At 29.7% G+C, this 20,565-nt stretch overlaps 3 protein-coding genes across 3 annotated transcripts; all 3 read right to left on the bottom strand.

Annotated features, from left to right (window-relative positions):
• Positions 1–118: 118 nt before the first annotated feature.
• LOC130663229 (uncharacterized) lies at positions 119–7,447 on the bottom strand. Its single transcript, XM_057462349.1, has 14 exons — positions 7,291–7,447; positions 6,747–6,886; positions 6,470–6,652; positions 6,195–6,405; positions 5,914–6,125; positions 5,477–5,813; positions 5,006–5,148; positions 3,597–3,600; positions 3,384–3,520; positions 2,372–2,554; positions 2,065–2,275; positions 1,777–1,988; positions 1,368–1,704; positions 119–341 (listed from the first exon to the last, which is right to left on the bottom strand). Exons 1-14 carry the CDS (start codon positions 7,298–7,300, stop codon positions 193–195), a joined length of 2,469 nt encoding a protein of 822 aa, XP_057318332.1. The 5' UTR covers positions 7,301–7,447; the 3' UTR covers positions 119–192.
• A 659-nt stretch (positions 7,448–8,106) lies between these two features.
• Positions 8,107–14,045, bottom strand: LOC130663228 (uncharacterized). Its single transcript, XM_057462348.1, has 14 exons — positions 13,840–14,045; positions 13,624–13,760; positions 13,364–13,546; positions 12,853–13,063; positions 12,567–12,778; positions 12,129–12,465; positions 11,900–12,048; positions 10,871–10,922; positions 9,972–10,111; positions 9,691–9,873; positions 9,414–9,624; positions 9,133–9,344; positions 8,696–9,032; positions 8,107–8,366 (listed from the first exon to the last, which is right to left on the bottom strand). The coding sequence occupies exons 1-14, from the start codon at positions 13,847–13,849 to the stop codon at positions 8,221–8,223; spliced, it is 2,520 nt and encodes an 839-aa protein (XP_057318331.1). The 5' UTR covers positions 13,850–14,045; the 3' UTR covers positions 8,107–8,220.
• A 930-nt stretch (positions 14,046–14,975) lies between these two features.
• On the bottom strand, positions 14,976–20,142 carry LOC130663227 (uncharacterized). The gene is made up of 13 exons (XM_057462347.1): positions 20,012–20,142; positions 19,752–19,934; positions 18,899–19,109; positions 18,613–18,824; positions 18,172–18,508; positions 17,936–18,089; positions 16,987–17,036; positions 16,771–16,907; positions 16,512–16,694; positions 16,064–16,274; positions 15,778–15,989; positions 15,339–15,675; positions 14,976–15,259 (listed from the first exon to the last, which is right to left on the bottom strand). The coding sequence occupies exons 1-13, from the start codon at positions 20,039–20,041 to the stop codon at positions 15,105–15,107; spliced, it is 2,412 nt and encodes an 803-aa protein (XP_057318330.1). The 5' UTR covers positions 20,042–20,142; the 3' UTR covers positions 14,976–15,104.
• Between the last annotated feature and the right edge of the window lie 423 nt (positions 20,143–20,565).

Below are 20,565 nucleotides of genomic sequence, written 5' to 3'. Positions count from 1 at the left end.
TAAAAATAAATTTTTTAGATACATTTAATAGTTTATTTACAAAAAAAAAAAAAAAAATAAGTGATTACACGTTACGTAAATTATTTATTATCATGCTAGTGTTTACGAATAACAACTATTTTATTATTTTTAACTTGAATTTTATTGTGAAAAAATATTTTTAATCATTACATTACTCAGTCGTAATTTGCTTTAACTCATAGACGGTAATTTCACATGTCCTTGGAATAAAGCAATATTTCGAGGATTATGATGAAGAACGTATAGAAAAGGATGATTTATTTCAACAGTTATCGGTTCCGGGTAATCAAACATTGATGAAGCTCCCATCACAATAATAGCTGAAAAAAATATTTTTCTTCCTCAACATAGTCATAAAATATTTTATTTTATTGTTGAAACACTTATGAAAGCTTAGGACAATATATATTTTCAAATTTATTCTTATATCAAATTAAAAAACATTATAAAGTTGGCTCGGAAATATGGCCTTGGAATAGAACAGCGTTTGCTGCAGAGTGGACAATCGCATAAATAAAAGGTCTATCAATCATCACTGTTATTGGTGGAGGTTGTGGAACTTTAGCAGTTCTAAACGATATGCCCACCACTAAAATAAAAGAGATTTCTGCTAATAAGATCATCATATTCATGCTTAATGATTATGATTATACACAGAAAAAAAAGTTGTCTTGAGTTAAGAAAATATTTTTTAAGACAAACGTTTTCGGGATCCAAGTTAAGATTTTCTTGAGCCAAGAAAATTTGTCTTGGTCAGAGATTTCTACTTTATCCGAGAAAATTATGTATCTAAAAATGGGAACGTTTTTCACGCAACGCAAATGAAAATAATTCATGAAATTTGTGTCTAAAGGCAAATTTAGGGGTAGTTGGGGGTGGCCTGTCATTTTCAGGTGACGTGCGAAACATTTCCGAAATCTAGATCCAGTAGATTTTTTACTTTTCATTTCTTTTTTCTTATTTTCGTTTCGCGAAAAACGTTCCGATCTTCAGAGACATAGAAGTAAAAAATTTACTGGATCTAGATTTCTGAAATGTTTCGCTCAAGTCAGCCGAAAATTGCAGCCACCCCTATTTACCCCTTGAGTCATCTTTTAGCAGTCAAATTACATAAATTTCATTTTTGTTGCGCGAAAAACGTTCCGATCTTCAGGTTCATAGAAAATTTAGGTTTTCAAAAAAATTTTCTTGAATCAAGAATATTACCTTCAGTCGAGAATTTTTTTTCTGTGTAGTCAAAATAATTTTTTTACTCAAAGTTCAATTGCCAAACGAAATAATTAATGGATATTAAGTATCAATTTCTTTTACTAAACATTAATTTTTAAAAAAAGTACAATAATTACCAGTAACAGCGGCAGCTTCACTTCCTTCCTCATTGACTTCGATGAAAGCTTTTTGAATAACTTTACTAACTTTCAATGGCGGACTATCTGCTATTCCAGTAAAATCAGCAGCATTTTGGAACATATCAGTCATCCCCATATTTTCAAGAATAGTTTGCAGTTGAAGCGTACTTTCAGTTCGGAATTTCGGCATGTACAGATTCATTTCAGTCTTGCGTCGATTGTCATGAAGCTCTTTGAAATTAACTTTACCAAGAGATTCTTCAGCCTTCTCAAGACCATTGATTTGATTTGGTAGAATTATAAACATACTGGTTGCATCATTTTCGTCTTCTCTCTAATAAAATTATCGGATCATAGTTTTTATGAAAAATCATTCCTATAAAAAAATTCAATGATTGAAATTAACCTCATATGGAAGCTCAACATAAATGGCATCGAGCTCAGGTAGGCTTCCGTAGTTGAATGAGTTTTTTTGATGCATCATGTCGACGTCTTTGGTTGTTTTATCATCAACATGGAAAGGTTTGGGTTTAGTGCTTTCGGGATTGAATTTCCAATACCAGTTACCTTTGAAGTAAACTGCGTTAATTAGAACCAATGCAGCTTGATCCAAGTCACCTGTAAAAATATCAGAAATATTTTAGTTTTTACTGATAAATATATAATTATTTGCATAATTCGATTAATTGCTGACTTGGTTGTATAACATCTTTGATTCGATTGTTGGTATGTTCTTCACACCAAGTGTTAATTATCTTAGCAGCTTCTTCAGATTTAGTGAAATCCAAATCTTGTGCAGCTGAACGGAAGTAATTTTCCGTTATATCTTTGAAATCGGGTTTCAATTCAAAACCACTGGCTGTAAAAACTTTTTGAGCTAGTTTAAGTTCAACTTTCTTTACGTTCTGTATTAAAAAAGTAAACAAATTAATAAAAAAAGAAAGAACATGATTTTTGAATAGTATGATAACAATAAAATTCAATTAATTTAATAATCTTACATTGAGATTATCAATAAGTGCTTGAAAACCTCTTTTACCAACGGCGTCATCTTCAGGCATACGCAAACTCGATCGCATTTGTTTTTCTGTATTCCCACGAGCTCCAAAAGCTGTCATCGATAATACGATACCCGCACTTAATGGCGAACAGATAAGATTATCTTTCGCGCTTACCGATGACGTCTAAGTAATTATAAATGTTATTTTGTATTCTTTTCTTAGGCGAATAATTGAATAGGTATTATGCAAACGAAACAAAAACGGATCTCAAAATTTAGTTATAATTGCTATGTACTCTTTAAAAACGAATTACACTGAGAAAAAAAATACTATTTTCCAAACAAGAATTTCTTGGTTCAAGAAATCGGTTCAAAATATTTATTTTATTATTATTAATTATCAATTTTTTGAGAAAAGAGCATCAAATTTATTTTTGTAATTATATGAATTTGATATTATATTATGAGTAAACAAAAGAATGGCTTTACTTGAATTAAATAAAAATTATTTCCTTCAATTCTACGAATTCTTGAGACAAAATTATATGTTTTTGACAATTATCAAGAATATATGTTTTTGTCTCAAGTAAATGTTCTTGATAAAAGTATTTTTTTTTCTCACTATAGTGAAAATCATATGACAATCACTATTTGGCAGTGAATAACCACTTATTGCCAGTTAAAAGTATATCACTATTTGAATTAGTGACATACTTTTCACTAATAAACAACTAATGGTCACTATTTTCACTATTTCAAATTCAAGAGTGTAATGTAACCCGAAACCATTAATGAATTCAATAGCTTACTTTTGGCATAAGTAAAAAATTACTATTCCATAAGTAAAAGACACAAACGCTTCGTAATTTTTAATTTATAATAGCACATTTTATTTATAGAATGGCAATTTTTAACTTCTGTCAAAAGTAAAAGCCATTAAGATCCCATTAGTCATTTCGGGTTACTTTTCACATGGTAATTTCTGTAGAAAAAAAATGATATTATTTGTTTACTTTGTAAAATTCTGTTGAAAATTGATTCATCCCATTAGAAACTGCTCTCAAAGCTTCTTCATTTTCTGCATCTGCTGCGACTATTAAATTTGAAAAACTTGAGGTTATTAAAATGGCCCCAATAAGCCATTGGATCTCTAAAACAATAATTGTTTCACTTGAATTAACAAAATTTAAAATGATAATTATTATGAATTTGTTTATTAAACTTACGATTAATCATTTTTGTTTTAATAATATTTCACGATCCACTCTAGTCACGATACGAATTACAAATGATAACGGATAAAAATAACATGTCTATTTAAAGACCCCCCTTTTTGCAGACGTTTGCTAAATTTCCTATGTACAATTTTAAATATTTTCTTTTAAATAATAAAATTTTTACAATACTTCAAAGGTCACAGGCGAGTAAAGATATCAAACTGATGACTCAAATAAATTATTTTATTGGTATGGCGATAATAATAATAATAATAATAATAATTACTGTGAAAAATCCCTTGAGCTGATAGTGTCAACTATCTGTTTTTTTATTGCATAATTGTTACATATTCAACAGATTATTTTTTATCGTACAAATACTGACTGTTAGTCATCTGGGTTTTTCAGTATCGTTTGTTAAGTTATATAACCGTCTTATTTAACATAGAAGTCTTTTTCCTTATTATGTTATCACTTTAATATTTTATTTCAACTAATAACCAATCAAATTTATTACTTGTTTATAAATATTAACATTAGCTCATAAAAATAGTTTTTAATTACTTACTGTAATTTTCCTTGTATTTTTTCCTTTAAGAGTCACGGCCATATGATTGGAAGTTGTAAAAAATTTATCAGAGGATTTTTGTTTGATAATTTATAAAATAAATTATTTTTATTATTCGTAAATTTCAAATCATTCATTCAATTTATTAATCGACAGTTCGTTATTAATAATAATTTCGTATATCATTTGAGTTTGATTATTTCAAATAATTTAAATTATAGATGACAAAATTCCGATGCACACTTTTCATATTTTTTAAAAATTCAAAAACCGCAGCCTCTGATTATAATTTGATACTTGAGCTACGAACCATTGATAGTCAAGTTTAATGTTACGTATATTTTTTTCCGACTTCTCTCAATCATATGTTCAATTATAGAAATTTTATTTTAAGGTAGTACTGTCTGTTTTAGAATTACTGTTAAAAATTCATTAAAATTTGACAGAGTAGAAGATAATGATTAGAAAAAGATCAAATTTAATTTTTCAAGAGCTACAAAGAACTAGTGAATTTTTTATTTTCATACATTCAACATTTTACTACATAGAAATCACAGTTTTAACTGAATTTATTTATTCTCGTAGCTCTTCTACAATTTAATTTCATCTTTTCCTTATCTTTATCTACTAATATTTCAAATTTTATCAAATTCTGAACAGTAATTCTAAAACCGACAGCACTACCTTAAATAAATACAAGATATTTTATAAATAATTTTTTACAATTAACGACTCAAGTTTTCATTATTTATTACTTTTAATTATTCTTATAAAGTATCATCATTAAACTCAATGTATTTATTGTTGAAGAATATCAGTTTTTATGCGAATGTTAATTTTTTTAAAATTACATTTTTGGTAATTTTATATGTCCTTGGAACAGAATCGTATTTGTGGCAATATGATGGAGTACGTATGCAAAAGGACGATCAACATTTACTCGTATAGGCTTCACCGGGTACATCGGTAGAGACATAGGAACGGCAACCATAGCTGAAAAAATAAAATTTTAGAAACCAAAGTTGTGTTCAATAGGATTCAAAAACTTAAAAATTTTTTCCAGTCATTTCAAAAAAGTAATTATGAAATAGAATGATATCTGCAGAGAAAAGTATAGTCAGAAAATTTTATGGTCAATAAGATCAATAGACTCTAGTTAATGCAGCATTAGAAGAATGTATGCACTTATTTTTAATATTCGGGATCAATTTTTTGTGTGCAACAAACTGAGTATTATTTGAGAAAGCTTTGAATATTCTCCCATAATTAAATGATTAAACAAATAAGTAAAATTATATTTACTAAGAGAATTTGTTATTACCTGTGACTGCAGCTGCTTCACTTCCTTTCTCGTTAACTTCAATAAAAGCTTTTTGAACAACTTTACTAATTTTTAGCGGTGGGTCATCTGTTATTCCTTTAAAATCAGCAGTATCTTGGAACATGTCAGTCATCCCCAATTTCTCAAGTATTGGTTGAAGTTGAAGTGTACTTTCTATTTTAAATTTCGGCATCTCAAGATGCATCAGTGTTCTATGCTCATTGTCATGAAGTTCTTTGAAGTTTATTTTGTAAAGAGATTCTTCAAGTTTTTTCAATCCCGTTATTGTATTTGGTAAAATTATAAACATACTAGTTGCATCGTTTTCATTTTCACTCTGATTACATAAAATAAAACAATCATTTATTTAGGATTTAATTAATTAGAATCGATTTGTGATATGATAGCTCATTTTGGATATTAGTAGAAAATAGTACCTCGTATGGAAGTTCTACAAAAATAGCATCGAGATCAGGCAGAGCTCCATAATTGAACGAACGTTCTTGATACATCATATCAACATCTTTTGTAGTTGATTCATCAACATGGAAAGGTCGAGGCGATGTATTATAACCTTTGAATGGTGAATTCCAATTACCTTTGAAATATACTGCATTAACCAAAACTATCGAAGCTTCTTTGACATCATCTAGAAACATTCAAATCGACTATAATATTTATTTTCATGACTAATGTAATTATAAGTTCTATTGGTTACCTGCTTTGATAACTTCTTTAATACGATTATTAGTTTTTTCTGAACACCAATTATTAATTGTCTGGCTGGCTTCTTCAGCTTTACCAAAATCTAATGTCTGTGCAGTTGATCGGAAATAATTTTCCGTAATATCTTTGAAATCATGTTTTATTTCGATACCGTTTTGCATAAAGATTTTTTGAGCTAATTTCAGTTCAACTTTCTTTAAACTCTATGTAAAATAAGTTAACATTAATCTAGTGATTCTTTTTCAATAAATAATCTAATAATCTTACATTGAGATTATCAATTAGTGACTGAAATCCTCTTTTGCCAACTTCATCATTTTCAGGAATATGTAAAGTTGATCGCATTTGTTGTTGTGTATTTCCACCGGCACCGTAAGATGCCATTGACAATACAATATTCGCACTTAACGGGGAACAGATCAAATTATCTGATTCTCCATCTGACGACGTCTAAATAATAAATTATTATTTTGAAAAATTAAAATTTTATAAGTTCGCTCTTAAAAAAAAAAGATAAGTTATTTCCGTTAAGGTCAATATTCACTTTATAGAAATTTGATGCGAAATGATTGATTCCATTAGAAACTGTTTTTAAGGCCTCTTCATTTTCTGGCACTACTGCTGCAATTGTATATGCAAATAAATTGGAAGCTATTAAAATAGCTCCAACAAGCCACGTAATACCTTGAATAGGATTTATTTAAATTATTCATTATAAACAACTATCATTTTTTCAGGATACACAGAGAGAAAAAATAACTTTTAGAAACATCGTAATTTCTTCCTACTAATAATTATGCCATTAAAATTTTTCGATATAATATATTTATAGTGCGAAAATTCGAAGATTTTACTCAAAATCATTTTCTTAATCGAAGAAATCTAATTTTAGTTCAAGAAATACTGATCGTCTTCTTTTTCGACATAAATTCTGATCTTTTTCTGTTAAGAAAATTATGCTTCCAGTAAGATATGAAATTACTAACGCAAAAATTTTTAGTAACTCACTACTAACCAAATATTGTTTTTACAAAAGTTATTTTTTTTCTCAGTGAATTATAAATTTAAAAATCAATTTCGTTACTTACTGTGATTCATTGTTGTTACAAACAGCGTAAAAATAACTTAACGCTACGATCAACGTTAGTCACAATGCAAACGTCGTATGATCACTGATACAAAGACAGTCGGTATTTAAAGGCTTGTTTTACTGTATTGGGGATATCCCTCTACTTTTTTTTTAAAAAAACTTGTAAAATATTTTACTATATTTTTATTCTTATTTATGTATTTCTTATAAAACTAAAAAGATCAAAGGTTTTTAAAGTTATCAAAACGATGACTTAGATGTCGTTGTGTTGCTATCAATAATTGTTGGCACTATTAGAGCTGATAACATCAAGCATTTTTTTTTATTACATAACCATTACATGTAGGATTTATTTTTTAAATACTTAGTAATATTATTCGTATTATAAAGAGTGTGTGTTGCGTACACTATTCATTTTTTAACAAATTAAAAAAGGTAGTAGAGAATATTTATCTAGTCAGAAAATTGGTGTCAATGCCGTTCAAGGTGAAAATCTACTGCACCAATTTGTCGCCATCTTTTGTCTTCAACTTTCTCAGAAAGTTGGCACCTAGTTGTCGTCAATTTTCGAAAATGCTAACTTTTGAACTAGTAAATTGTTTATTTTCATACATTCAACATTGTACTACATTAGAATTCACAGTTTCCATTGAATTTATTGTTTCTCGTAGTTCTTCTAACATTTAATTTGATCTTTTTCTTATCATTATCTACTAATATTTCAAATTCTGAGCAGTAATTCTAAAACCGCCAGCACTACCTTGAATAAATACAAGACATTTTATAAATAATTTTTCATAAATAACAACTCAAGTTTTCATTTTTTATTTGTTTATTTTTAATTCTTGCTATAAAGTATCATAATTAAACTCAATGTATTTATTGTTGAAGAACATCAGTTTTCATGCGAATGTTAATTTTTTCAAAATTACATTTTTGGTAATGTTATATGTCCTTGGAACAGAATCGTATTTGTGGCAGTATGATGGATTACGTATGCAAAAGGACGATCAACATTTATTCGTATAGGCTTAATCAGATGCATCGGTAGCGACATAGGGACGGCAACGACAGCTGAAAAAATAAAATTTTAGAAACCAAAGTTGTGATCAATAGGATTCAAAAACTTAAAAATTTTATTCAGTCAGTTCAAAAAAGTAATTATGAAATAGAACGATACTTGCTGAAAAATGTATAGTTAGAAAATTTTATTGTCAATAAAATCAATAGACTCTAGTTAATGCAGCATTAGAAGAATGTATGCATTTATTCTTAATATTCGGGATTAAACTTTTTGTGTGCAACAAATTGAGTTTTATTCGAGAAAGCTTTGAATATTCTCCGATAATTAAATGATTAAACAAATAAATAAAATAATATTTATTAAGAGAATTTGTTATTACCTGTGACTGCAGCTGCTTCACTTCCTTTCTCGTTAACTTCAATGAAAGCTTTCTGAACAACTTTACTAATTTTTAGCGGTGGGTTATCTGTTATTCCTTTAAAATCAGCAGTATCATTGAACATGTCAGTCATACCCAATTTCTCGAGTACTGTTTGGAGTTGAAGTGTACTTTCAATTTTAAATTTCGGCACCTCAAGATGCATGAGTAACATATTTTCCTGGTCATGAAATTCTTTAAAGTTTAGTTGGTAAAGAGATTCTTCAAGTTTTTCCAATCCCGTTACTCTATTTGGTACAATTATAAACATACTGATTGCATCGTTTTCATTTTCACTCTGATGACATAAAATAATACAATCATTAATTTAGGATTAAATTATTTAGAATCGATTTATGATATGATAGCTTATTTTTGATATTAGTAAGAAATTTTACCTCGTATGGAAGTTCCACAAAAATAGCATCGAGATCAGGCAGATTTCCATAATTGAACGAGTGATGTTGATACATCATATCAACATCTTTTATAGTTGATTCATCAACACGGAAAGGTCGAGGTGAAGTATTATAACCTTCGAATGGTGAATTCCAATTACCTTTGAAATATACTGCATTAACCAAAACCATCGAAGCATCTTTGATATCACCTGGAAACATTCAAATCGACTATAATATTTGTTTTCATGACTAATGTAATTATAAGTTCTATTGGTTACCTGCTTTAATAACTTCTTTAATACGATTATTAGTTTTTTCTGAACACCAATTATTAATTGTCTGGCTGGCTTCTTCAGCTTTACTAAAATCTAATGTCTGTGCAGTTGATCGGAAATAATTTTCCGTAATATCTTTGAAATCAGGTTTTATTTCAATACCGTTTTGCATGAAAATTTTTTGAGCTAATCTCAGTTCAACTTTCTTCAAATTCTATGTAAAATAAGTTAACATATTAATCTAGTAATTATTTTTTAATAAATAATCTAGTAATCTTACATTGAGATTATCAATTAGTGACTGAAATCCTCTTTTGCCAACTTCATCATTTTCAGGAATATGTAAAGTTGATCGCATTTGTGCTTTTGTATTTCCACCAGCGCCGTAAGATGCCATTGACAATACAATATCCGCACTTAACGGGGAACAGATCAAATTGTCTGATTCTCCATCTGACGACGTCTAAATAATAAATTATTATTATGGATAATTAAAATTTTACAATTTCGGTCTTAAAAAAAAAATAAGAAAAAGTAATTTCCGTTAAGTTCAATATTCACTTTATAGAAATTTGATGCGAAATGTTTGATTCCATCAGAAACCGTTTTTAAAGCCTCTTCATTTTCTGGCACTACTGCTGCAATTGTATATGTAAAACAATTGGAAGCTATTAAAATAGCTCCAACAATCCACGTAATACCTTTAATAATATTTATTTATTATAAACTACTATCATGTTTTCTGGATACACAGAGAGAAAAAATAACTTTTAGAAACATCGTATTTTCTTCCTACTAGAAATTATGCCATTGAAAATTTTCGATATAATATATTTTCAGTGCGAAAATTTGAAGATTTTACTCAAAACCATTTTCTTAATCGAAGAAATCTAATTTTAGTTCAAGAAATACTGATGTCTTCTTTTTCGAAATAAATTCTGATTTTTTTCTGTTAGGAAAATTATTCTTCCAATAAGATATGAAAGTAATAACGCGATAATTTTTAGTAACTCACTGCTAACCAAATATTGTTTTTACAAAGGTTATTTTTTATTCTCAGTGTATTATAAATTTGAAAATCAATTTCGTTACTTACTGTGATTCATTGTTATAACAGACAGCGTAAAAATAACTTAACGCTACGATCAACGTTAGTCACAATGTAAACGTCGTATGATCACTGATACAAAGACAGTCGGTATTTAAAGGCTTGTTTTACTGTATTGGGGATATCCCTCCTTTTTTTTTTAAAAAAACTTGTAAAATATTTTACTATATTTTTATTCTTATTTATGTATTTTTTATAAAACTAAAAAGATTAAAGGTTTTTAGTTATCAAAATGATGACTTAGATGTCGTTCTGTTGCTATCAATAATGGTTGGCACTATTAGAGCTGATAACATCAAGCATTTTTTTTTTATTACATAACCATTACATGTAGGATTTATTTTTTAAATACTTAGTAATATTATTCGTCTTATAAAGAGTGTGCGTTGCGTACACAATTCATTCTTTAACAAATTTAAATTGGTAATAGAGAATATTTATCGTGAGAAATTTTATGTAAATCATTTTCAAGAGGAAATTTTTATAATTTTTAAACCTATCAGTTAAAGATCGGCAAAATTTATAAGTATCGATTATAGAAAACACAACAACGAGTGTTACTTTGCAAGCTGATAGTATTTTCTTAGAGATTCTAACAGGTAAAACATTATTATAGTACATTGTGCAACTTGTGCGATGTTGGTGATTTCGCACCCGAAGTGAGTGCGCCCATTCGCTCTCGTGGGCAATCGAAAACACGCAGAGTTGCAGATACTATTTTTTGTTCTAATTTTTTACTTTTTATAGAGAGCAACATTACATAAACTTACTGGTCGTGATATCTTATTACTACGTTAGTATTGTAAAGTTGTAGGCTATTTAGCGCACAAGTGCGGTTAAGTAAAATGTATAGGCAAGTCTGAATATAATTGGCGCTTCTGACACGACTTACAGCGCTCGGGAATTGAACTTTCGAAGCAGTTGTTGCAAAAAAAAAAGAATAACATTGGAAATCTTATTCTACACACAAAAAAAAAAATTCTCGACTGAAGGTAAATATTCTTGATTCAAGAAAATTTTTTTGGAGACCTAAATTTTCTCAGATAAAGTAGAAATCTTCTCCAACCAAGACGAATTCTCTTGGCTCAAGAAAATCTTGACTTGGTTCCCGAAAACGTTTGTCTTCAAAAATATTTTCTTGACTCAAGATATCTGTTTTTCCTGTGTACAGACCGACAATATTTGATATTATTAAATTTGATTAGGTAATGAACATTATAATAAAATAAACATAACATTGAATCATAGGAATATTTTATTTGAAACTTTTCATCTTTTAAAAGTATATCAAAAGGTTTAACTTTAAAAGAAAAAATGTATATGTCTATGTACATTTTTTTTTCTTATTTTTCATCCACAATTTTACGGAGCGAATTTAAACTTCATCATATTTTGGGTCAGTAATATGTCCTTGGAATAAAACAGTATTTGTTGCAGGATGTACAATTGCATAATAAAATGGTCTGTCAACCGTCACTGTGACAGGTTCGGGACTGAGAGAATCTTCAGATCTTGCCATTCCAATTACCGCTAAAATATAGATTTTAATAAATTAGAAAAAAAGTTTTATTACGAGACAAATCAATAATTTTTAAACAGCAAATAATAACCAGTTGCTGCAGCTGCTTCGCTTCCTTTTTCATCAATTTCGATGAAAGCTTTCTGAATGACTTTAGTGACTTTTAATGGCGGAGCAGCTGTGATTCCAGTAAAGTCAGCAGTATCTTGGAACATGTCAGTCATTCCCAATTTCTCAAGTGTTGGTTGAAGCTCAAGTGTACTTTCAATTTTAAATTTAGGTAGTGACAAATTTATCAGGGTCATTTTAGGATTATCATGTTTTTCTTTTAAATTGACTTTGTCAAGAGATTCTTCAGCTTTTTTCAGTCCCGTTATTGTATTTGGCAAAATTATAAACATACTAATTGAATCGATGTCATTTAGTTTCTGATGATTAATTTCAAATACATCTCATTATATAAAGTTGAATTGTATGAATTTTCGTATATATAGTAGTTTTATTTATAATGTAAAGTAATAAATTATACCTTGTATGGAAGTTCAACAAACACAGCATCGAGATCAGGAAGGGTTCCATAATTATGAGTATCTCGGCTCAACATCATTTTAACATCGTTAGTAGTTTTTTCATCAATATGAAATGGTTGAGATCCTGTTAGTTCTTCATCAAATTCAACATTCCAAATACCTTTGAAATAAATTGCATTGACCAGAACTATTGATGCTCCACGTACATCATCTATTAAAATTTCGAATAATCGTAGTAATCATAACTATCTAGTAATTTTGAAACAATAAATATTTCTAATTTACCTGCAGAAACTATTTCTCTGATACGGTTATTAGTTTTTTGGGCACACCAACCATTTATTGTCTGGCTAGCTTTATCTGCTTTGTTAAAATCTAAAGCTTCTATGGGTGATCGGAAGTTATTGTCAGTCATATCTTTAAATTCAGAATGTATTTCAAAACTGTCTGCTATGTAAATTTTTTGAGCCAATCGTAGCATAACACTTTTCAAATCCTATAAATTAATATAAACGGATATTTTAATTAAAATTTATATACATTCCCCCGATAGGCAGACGTTCTAGACAGAAAATTGGTGTCAATTCCGTTCAAGGTGAAAATCTACTGCTCCAATCTGTCGCCAACTTTTGTCTTCAACTTTCTCAGAAAGTTGGCAACTAGTTGTCGTCAATTTTCGAAAATGCTAACTTTTGCGTTCAATTTGGCGACAAGTTGCAGTGGTAGATTGTCGGTAAATTCCCGTAAGCTTAACTTTCATAGTCTTTAAAATAATAGAAAATTAAATTGAATTTACATTCAGGGTGTCGATAAGTGATTGATAACCTCCTTTACCGACAGCATCATTTTCGGGCAAATGTAAACCTGATTTCATTTGTTTTTCTGTATTCCCTCGGGCGCCATAAGCTGCCATTGATAAAGCAATGCCCGCACTTGTTGGGGAACAGATGAGGTTATTAGCTTCATTTCCTGATGAAATCTAAATAATACATTATTGTTGGAAATAAATAATTTTTGAAAAATATAAAAAAATTAAATCAAATTTTATATGTCTACTTTGTAAAACTCTGTAGTAAATTGACTCATTCCATTTGAAACTACAGTTAAAGGGTCTGGATTTTCTGGATCTAGAGCTACTGTTAAATTGACCAAACCCAGAACTACTAAAATAGCTCCAATGAGCCACGTTACTTCTGAAATTCCATTAGATTAGATTAGTACATTGAAATTTACTTTCAATAATTTATACTAAAAATTAAATTTGTTACTCACGATATCTCATTATTATTGACACAGAATTTATATTTTTGTAATAAATATAGCTCGTGATATAAAAAGCAATTGATTATTAGTTTTAATATCTCGACTATTTAAAGTGCCATCAAAACATGATACTATTTTAACTGCATTTGTTTTTATTTTTTCCCAACTTTATATGACTTCTTAAAGGTCACGGTAACGAAGTGTTATCTAAATGATAACTTTGATTTGCTTATCATAAACGTCTACTTTGTAATATTCCACCCCGTCCACTGGATTTTCTGAATCGAAGGATAAATATATTAATCATTTGATTCGAATCAAATAACTCATATCTCGCAAAGCTAAACAACATTTTTTTTTCTTGAAGGGAGAAAAACATGATAATGATTTAGTATTGAAAAACCATGTCAGTTAATTATTTATCTCATAAGTGTGAAAAATACTTCAAATTTTTTTATTTTTTATGCAATTATCGTCTAAACACAAGTGTGGTTATCGTCGTAGGCCAGTAAGCGACATCCACAGGAGTCCTCATGTCAATATATCAAAACCTTAAATCGAACGGTGTGATCATGATTGTCATGTTCACTTCTTAGTCCATCTGTAGATACAGTGTTTTTTGCAAACCCTGCTATGAAAGTTCAATTCTCATGAGCGACAAAAAGTAAAAAGTAATGCGTTGTCGCAACGTGTGGTGGCGTTTCACCTGCTTGAAGTATAATCACGTCGTTAGTTATAGAGAGCAAAATTGAATAAAATCACTAGTCGCGATATCTTATTACTACGTTAGTATTGTAAAGTAATAGGCTATTTAGCGCACAAGTGCGGTTAAGTAAAATGAGAGGTAAAAAGAGCCAAAAACCACTATGTCTACGGTATAGATACACGGTAGGCTCACGCCATGACACTTCACACATATACAAGTATTTGAACGTGTATTTGGCGCGAGACACTACCGTGTCTCCTGATGTATAGGCAAGGCTGAATATAATTGGCGTTTCTGACACGACTTACAGCGCTCGGGAATTGAACTTTCAAAGCAGATGTTGCAAAAAAAAAAAAATTATGACATCAGAAGTCTTATTCTACAAACAGACAATATTTGATATTATTAAATTTGATTGGGTAATTAAATAAATATAACATTGAATCATAGGAATATTTTATTTGAAACTTTTCATCTTTTGAAAGTATGTCAAAAGGTTTAACATTAAAAGAAAAAATGTACATACATATATTTTCTTATTTTTCATTCACAATTCGACTGAGCCAATTTAAACGTCATCAAATTTTGGGTCAGTAATGTGGCCTTGGAATAAAACAGTATTTGTTGCAGGATGTACAATTGCATAATAAAATGGTCTGTCAACCGTCACTGTTACAGGTGCTGGATTGAGAGAAGCTCCAGATCTTGCCATTCCAACTGCCGCTAAAATATAGATTTTAATAAATTAGAAAAAAATTTTTTTAAGAGTCAAATTATTAATTTTTAAACGGCAGATAATCACCAGTTGCTGCAGCTGCTTCGCTTCCTTTTTCATCAATTGAGATGAAAGCTTTCTGAACGACTTTAGTGACTTTTAATGGCGGAGCAGCTGTGATTCCAGTGAAGTCAGCAGTATCTTGGAACATGTCAGTCATTCCCAATTTTTCAAGTGTTGGTTGAAGCTCAAGTGTACTTTCAATTTTAAATTTAGGTACTGACAAATTTATTGGAGTCATTTTGGGATTATCATGCTTTTCTTTTAAGTTGACTTTGTCGAGAGATTCTTCAGCTTTTTTCAGTCCCGTTATTGTATTTGGCAAAATTATGAACATACTAATTGAATCGATGTCACTTTTTTTCTGAAGATTAATTTCAAATGTATGTATTAAATTGAACTGAATTCCGCGAGTTTGTTTGCATGTGTATTAGTTTTATTTATAATGTAAAGCTATAAATTATACCCTGTATGGAAGTTCAACAAAAACAGCATCAAGATCAGGAAGGGTTCCATAGTTATATACATGTCGTTTAAACATCATTTTAACATCTTTAGTAGTTTTTTCATCAATATGAAATGGTTGAATTTCTGTTTCGTCTTCATCAAATTGAGCATTCCAAACACCTTTGAAATAAATTGCATTGACCAGAACAATTGATGCTCCACTTACATCATCTATTAAAATTTTGAAAAATTGTAGTAATCATAACTATCTAGTAATTTTGAAACAATAAATATTTCTAACTTACCTGCAGTAACTATTTCTCTGATACGGTTATTAGTTTTTTGGGCACACCAACCATTTATTGTCTGGCTAGCTTCATCTGCTTTGTTAAAATCTAAAGCTTCCATGGGTGATCGGAAATTATTGTCAGTCATATCTTTAAATTCAGAATTTATTTCAGAACCGTCTGCTATGTAAATTTTTTGAGCTAATCGTAGCCTAACACTATTCAATCCCTTAAAATTAATATAAACGGATATTTAAATTAAAATCAATATACATTCCCTCGATAGCCAGACTTTCTGGTCAAAAAATTGGTGTCAATTGCGTTCAAGGTGAAAATCTACTGCACCAATTTGTCGCCAACTTTTGTCTTCAATTTGGCGCCAAGTTGCAGCAGTAGATTGTCGGTAACTTGCTGTAAGCTTGACTATCAGAGTCTTTAAGTGAATAGAAAATTTAATTGAATTTACATTCAGGGTGTCGATAAGTGATTGATAACCTCCTTTACCGACAGCATCATTTTCGGGCAAATGTAAACCTGATTTCATTTGTTTTTCTGTATTTCCTCGGGCGCCATAAGCTGCCATTGATAAAACAATGCCCGCACTTGATGGTGAGCAGATAAGGTTATTTGCTTGATTTTCAGATGAAATCTAAATAATACATTGTCGTTTAAAATTAATGATGTTTGAAAAACAAAAAAAACGAAAATGAAATTTTTATGTTTACTTTGTAAAACTCTGTAGTAAATTGACTCATTCCATTTGAAACTATCGTTAAAGGTTCTGCATTTTCTGGATCTAGGGCTACTGTTAAACTTACCAAACCCAGAACTACTAAAATAGCTCCTCTGAGCCATGTTACTTCTGAAATTACATTAACTTAGATTAGTACATTGAAATTTACTTTCAATAATTTATACTAAAAATTAAATTTGCTACTCACGATATCTCATTATTATTGACACAGAATTTATATTTTTGTAATAAATATAGCTCGCGATATAAAAAGCGATTGATTATTAGTTTTAATATCTCGACTATTTAAAGTGCCATCAAAACATGATACTATTTTAATTGCATTTGTTTTTATATTTTCCACACTTTATATGACTTCTTAAAGGTCACGGTAACGAAGTGTTATCTAAATGATAACTTTGATTTGCTTATCATAAACGTCTACTTTGTAATATTCCATCCCGTCCATTGAATTTTCCGAATCGAAGGATAAATATATTAATCATTTTATTCAAATTAAATAACTCATATCTCGCAAAGCTAAAAAACATTTTTTTTTCTTTAAGCGACACAAACATGATAATGATTTAGTATTGAAAAACTATGTCAGTCAATTATTTATCTCATAAGCGTGAAAAATACTTCAAATTTTTTTATTTCTTATGCAATTATCGTCTAAACACAAGTGTGGTTATCGTCGTAGGCCAGTAAGCGACATCCACAGGAGTCCTCATGTCAATATATCAAAACCTTAAATCGAACAGTGTGATCATGATTGTCATGTTCACTTCTTGTTTCATCTGTAGGATACAGTATTTTTTGCAAACCTTGCTATGAAAGTTCAATTTTCGAAAAGTCAAAATTTTAAATTTCATTTCTGACATGACTTAGAAGGCTAGGAAATTAAACTTTCGAAGCAGGGGTTGCAAAAAAAAGATAATGACCTTGGGAATCTTATGCTACATACCGACATTATTTGATATTATTAAATTTGCTTAGGTAATGAACATAATTAAATAAACATAACATTGAATCATAGGAATATTTTATTTAAAACTTTTCATCTTTTAAAAGTATATCAAAAGTTTAACTTTCAAAGAAAAATCGTACATACATATATTTTCTTATTTTTCATTCACAATTCGACTGAGCCAATTTAAACGTCATCAAATTTTGGGTCAGTAATGTGGCCTTGGAATAAAACAGTATTTGTTGCAGTATGTACAATTGCATAATAAAATGGCCTGTCAACCTTCACTGTTACACGCGGTGGACTGGGAGTAGCTCCAGATCTTCCCATTCCCATCATTGCTAAAATATAGATTTTAATAAGTTAGAAAACAATTGTTTTGTCGAGACAAATTAGTAATTTTTTAATAGGAAATAATAATACCAGTTGCTGCAGATGCTTCGCTTCCTTTTTCGTCGATTGAGATAAAAGCTTTCTGAATGACTTTGGTGACTTTTAATGGCGGAGCTCTTGTGATTCCAGTAAAGTCAGCAGTATCTAGAAACATGTCGGTCATTCCCAATTTTTCGAGTATTGTTTGGAGTTGAATTGTACTTCCAATTTTAAATTTAGGTAACGAAAAATGTATTTTGGTCATATTAGGATTATCATGCTTCTCCTTTAAGTTGACTTTGCCAAGAGATTCTTCCGCTTTTTTCAGTCCCGTTATTGTATTTGGCACAATTATAAACATACTAATTGAATCGATGTCACTTACTTTCTAAAGATTAATTTCAAATATATGTATTAAATTGAATTGAATTACGCGAATTTGTTCGGATATGTATAAGTTTTATTTTTGTAATATAAAGCTATAAATTATACCCTGTATGGAACTTCAACAAAAACAGCATCAAGATCAGGAAGGGTTCCATAGTTATATATCTGTTTTGTAGACATCATTTGAACATTTTTAGAAGTTGTTTCATCAATATGAAATGGTTCAGATTCTGTATCGTCTTCATCAAATTGAACTTTCCAAACACCTTTGAAATAAATTGCATTGACCAAAACTATTGATGCTCCACTTATATCATCTGTTGAAATTTTATATAATCTCAGTAATTATAACTATCTAGTAATTTTGAAATAATAAATATTTCTAATTTACCTGCAGTGACTATTTCTCTAATACGGTTATTAGTTTTTCGGGCACACCAACCATTTATTGTCTGGCTAGCTTCATCTGCTTTGTTAAAATCTAAAGCTTCTATTGGTGATCGGAAGTTATTTTCAGTCATATTTTTAAACTCAGGATTGATATCGGAATCGTCTCCTACGTAAATTTTTTGAGCTAATCGAAGTCTGACACTTCTTAAACCCTAAAAATTAATGTAGTAGTAGTTTATCTATCGAGTGCGATCGTGTTTAAGACGCGAGTGGGAAGATTGGTGCCCGAACCGAAGGCGAGGGTACCAACACACGAGCGTCTTAGACTCGATTGTACTAGATAAATACATTAGTTTTTGTGACAGATATTTGAAATTTACTACATTTAGTGCCTATAAATGGCAGGTTATAAATCCGCGTTTATTTATTTGGTAAGATTGTTTTGAGTATTTGTTGAAAATTAGAGAGAAGTCGGTAAGTAGACGAATTAAAATGATGATAAAATTTGTCACAAGATGGCTCGTTAAGTTACTTCGATATTTTTTGGTCGTTTGAAATCGCACATGTAACCAAAAAATAATTTTTGATCCAATGATGACGTCACTATTAGAACGATTAGGTATCTTTTTTACCAGCTGTATCTTATCTAATATTTTTAGCTGCCGGCTATAGGCGCTAAATGTCGTAGATTTCAAGTGTCTGTCACAAAAAGAAATATTTAAGATAATTTTTCTATACATTCCCCTGATAGCCAATTTTTGCGGCCGACTTTGCGACAAGTAGTTGCAGAAAGTTGTCGCCAGTTAGCTGCCAGATTAGCTATCAAGGTAAATATAAACTTAAATTCAATTTACATTAAGGGTGTCGATAAGTGACTGATGACCTCCTTTACCGACAGCATCATTTTCGGGCAAGTGTAAACCTGTTTTCATTTGTTTTTCTGTATTTCCTCGGGCGCCATATGCTGCCATTGATAAAACAATGCCCGCACTTGATGGTGAGCAGATAAGGTTATTTGCTTCATTTTCTGATGAAATCTAAATAATACATTGTCGTTTAAAATTAATGATGTTTGAAAAACATAAAAAAATTAAAATGAAGTTTTTATGTTTACTTTGTAAAACTCTGTAGTAAATTGACTCATTCCATTTGACACTATCGTTAAAGGTTCTGCATTTTCCGGATCTAGGGCTGCTGTTAAATTCACCAAACCCAGAGATACTAAAATAGCTCCAATGAGCCATATTATTTCTGAAATTACATCAGATCAGATTAATACATTCAATGGTCTATGATACAGTGCTTATTCGGTTATTACACTAATAATCGTGTAAATTGTAATCTCTGATTTAGAAATACGATTTGAAATTATTCGAGTACTTGGAATTATTAATGTTATTTGCAATCAAATCAGTTTAAATTCTAATCCAGGATATTTCTACACCGAGGAAAAAAATTTTCCCCATTTTCGTATTGAAAAACTGAATAAGTTACTAGCGGAAACTTCTAAAAAATCTCCGAGTATTAATTAAAGCTTTACAAAAACAATAAATTCTAAGAATGTTTTCTATGATATATTTTGATTCATCCAAGTGCATAAATGACACTTCTTTTGACGGCAATTCTTTTAATCAATTCAACTATCGTAGCTTACTAAAAAAAACAATA

Source organism: Microplitis mediator, chromosome 2 (genome assembly GCF_029852145.1).
Source record: "Microplitis mediator isolate UGA2020A chromosome 2, iyMicMedi2.1, whole genome shotgun sequence".
NCBI lineage: Eukaryota > Metazoa > Arthropoda > Insecta > Hymenoptera > Braconidae > Microplitis > Microplitis mediator.
The sequence above is the reverse complement of the archived record's forward strand: the minus strand, read 5'-3'. Positions and strand labels throughout refer to the sequence as shown.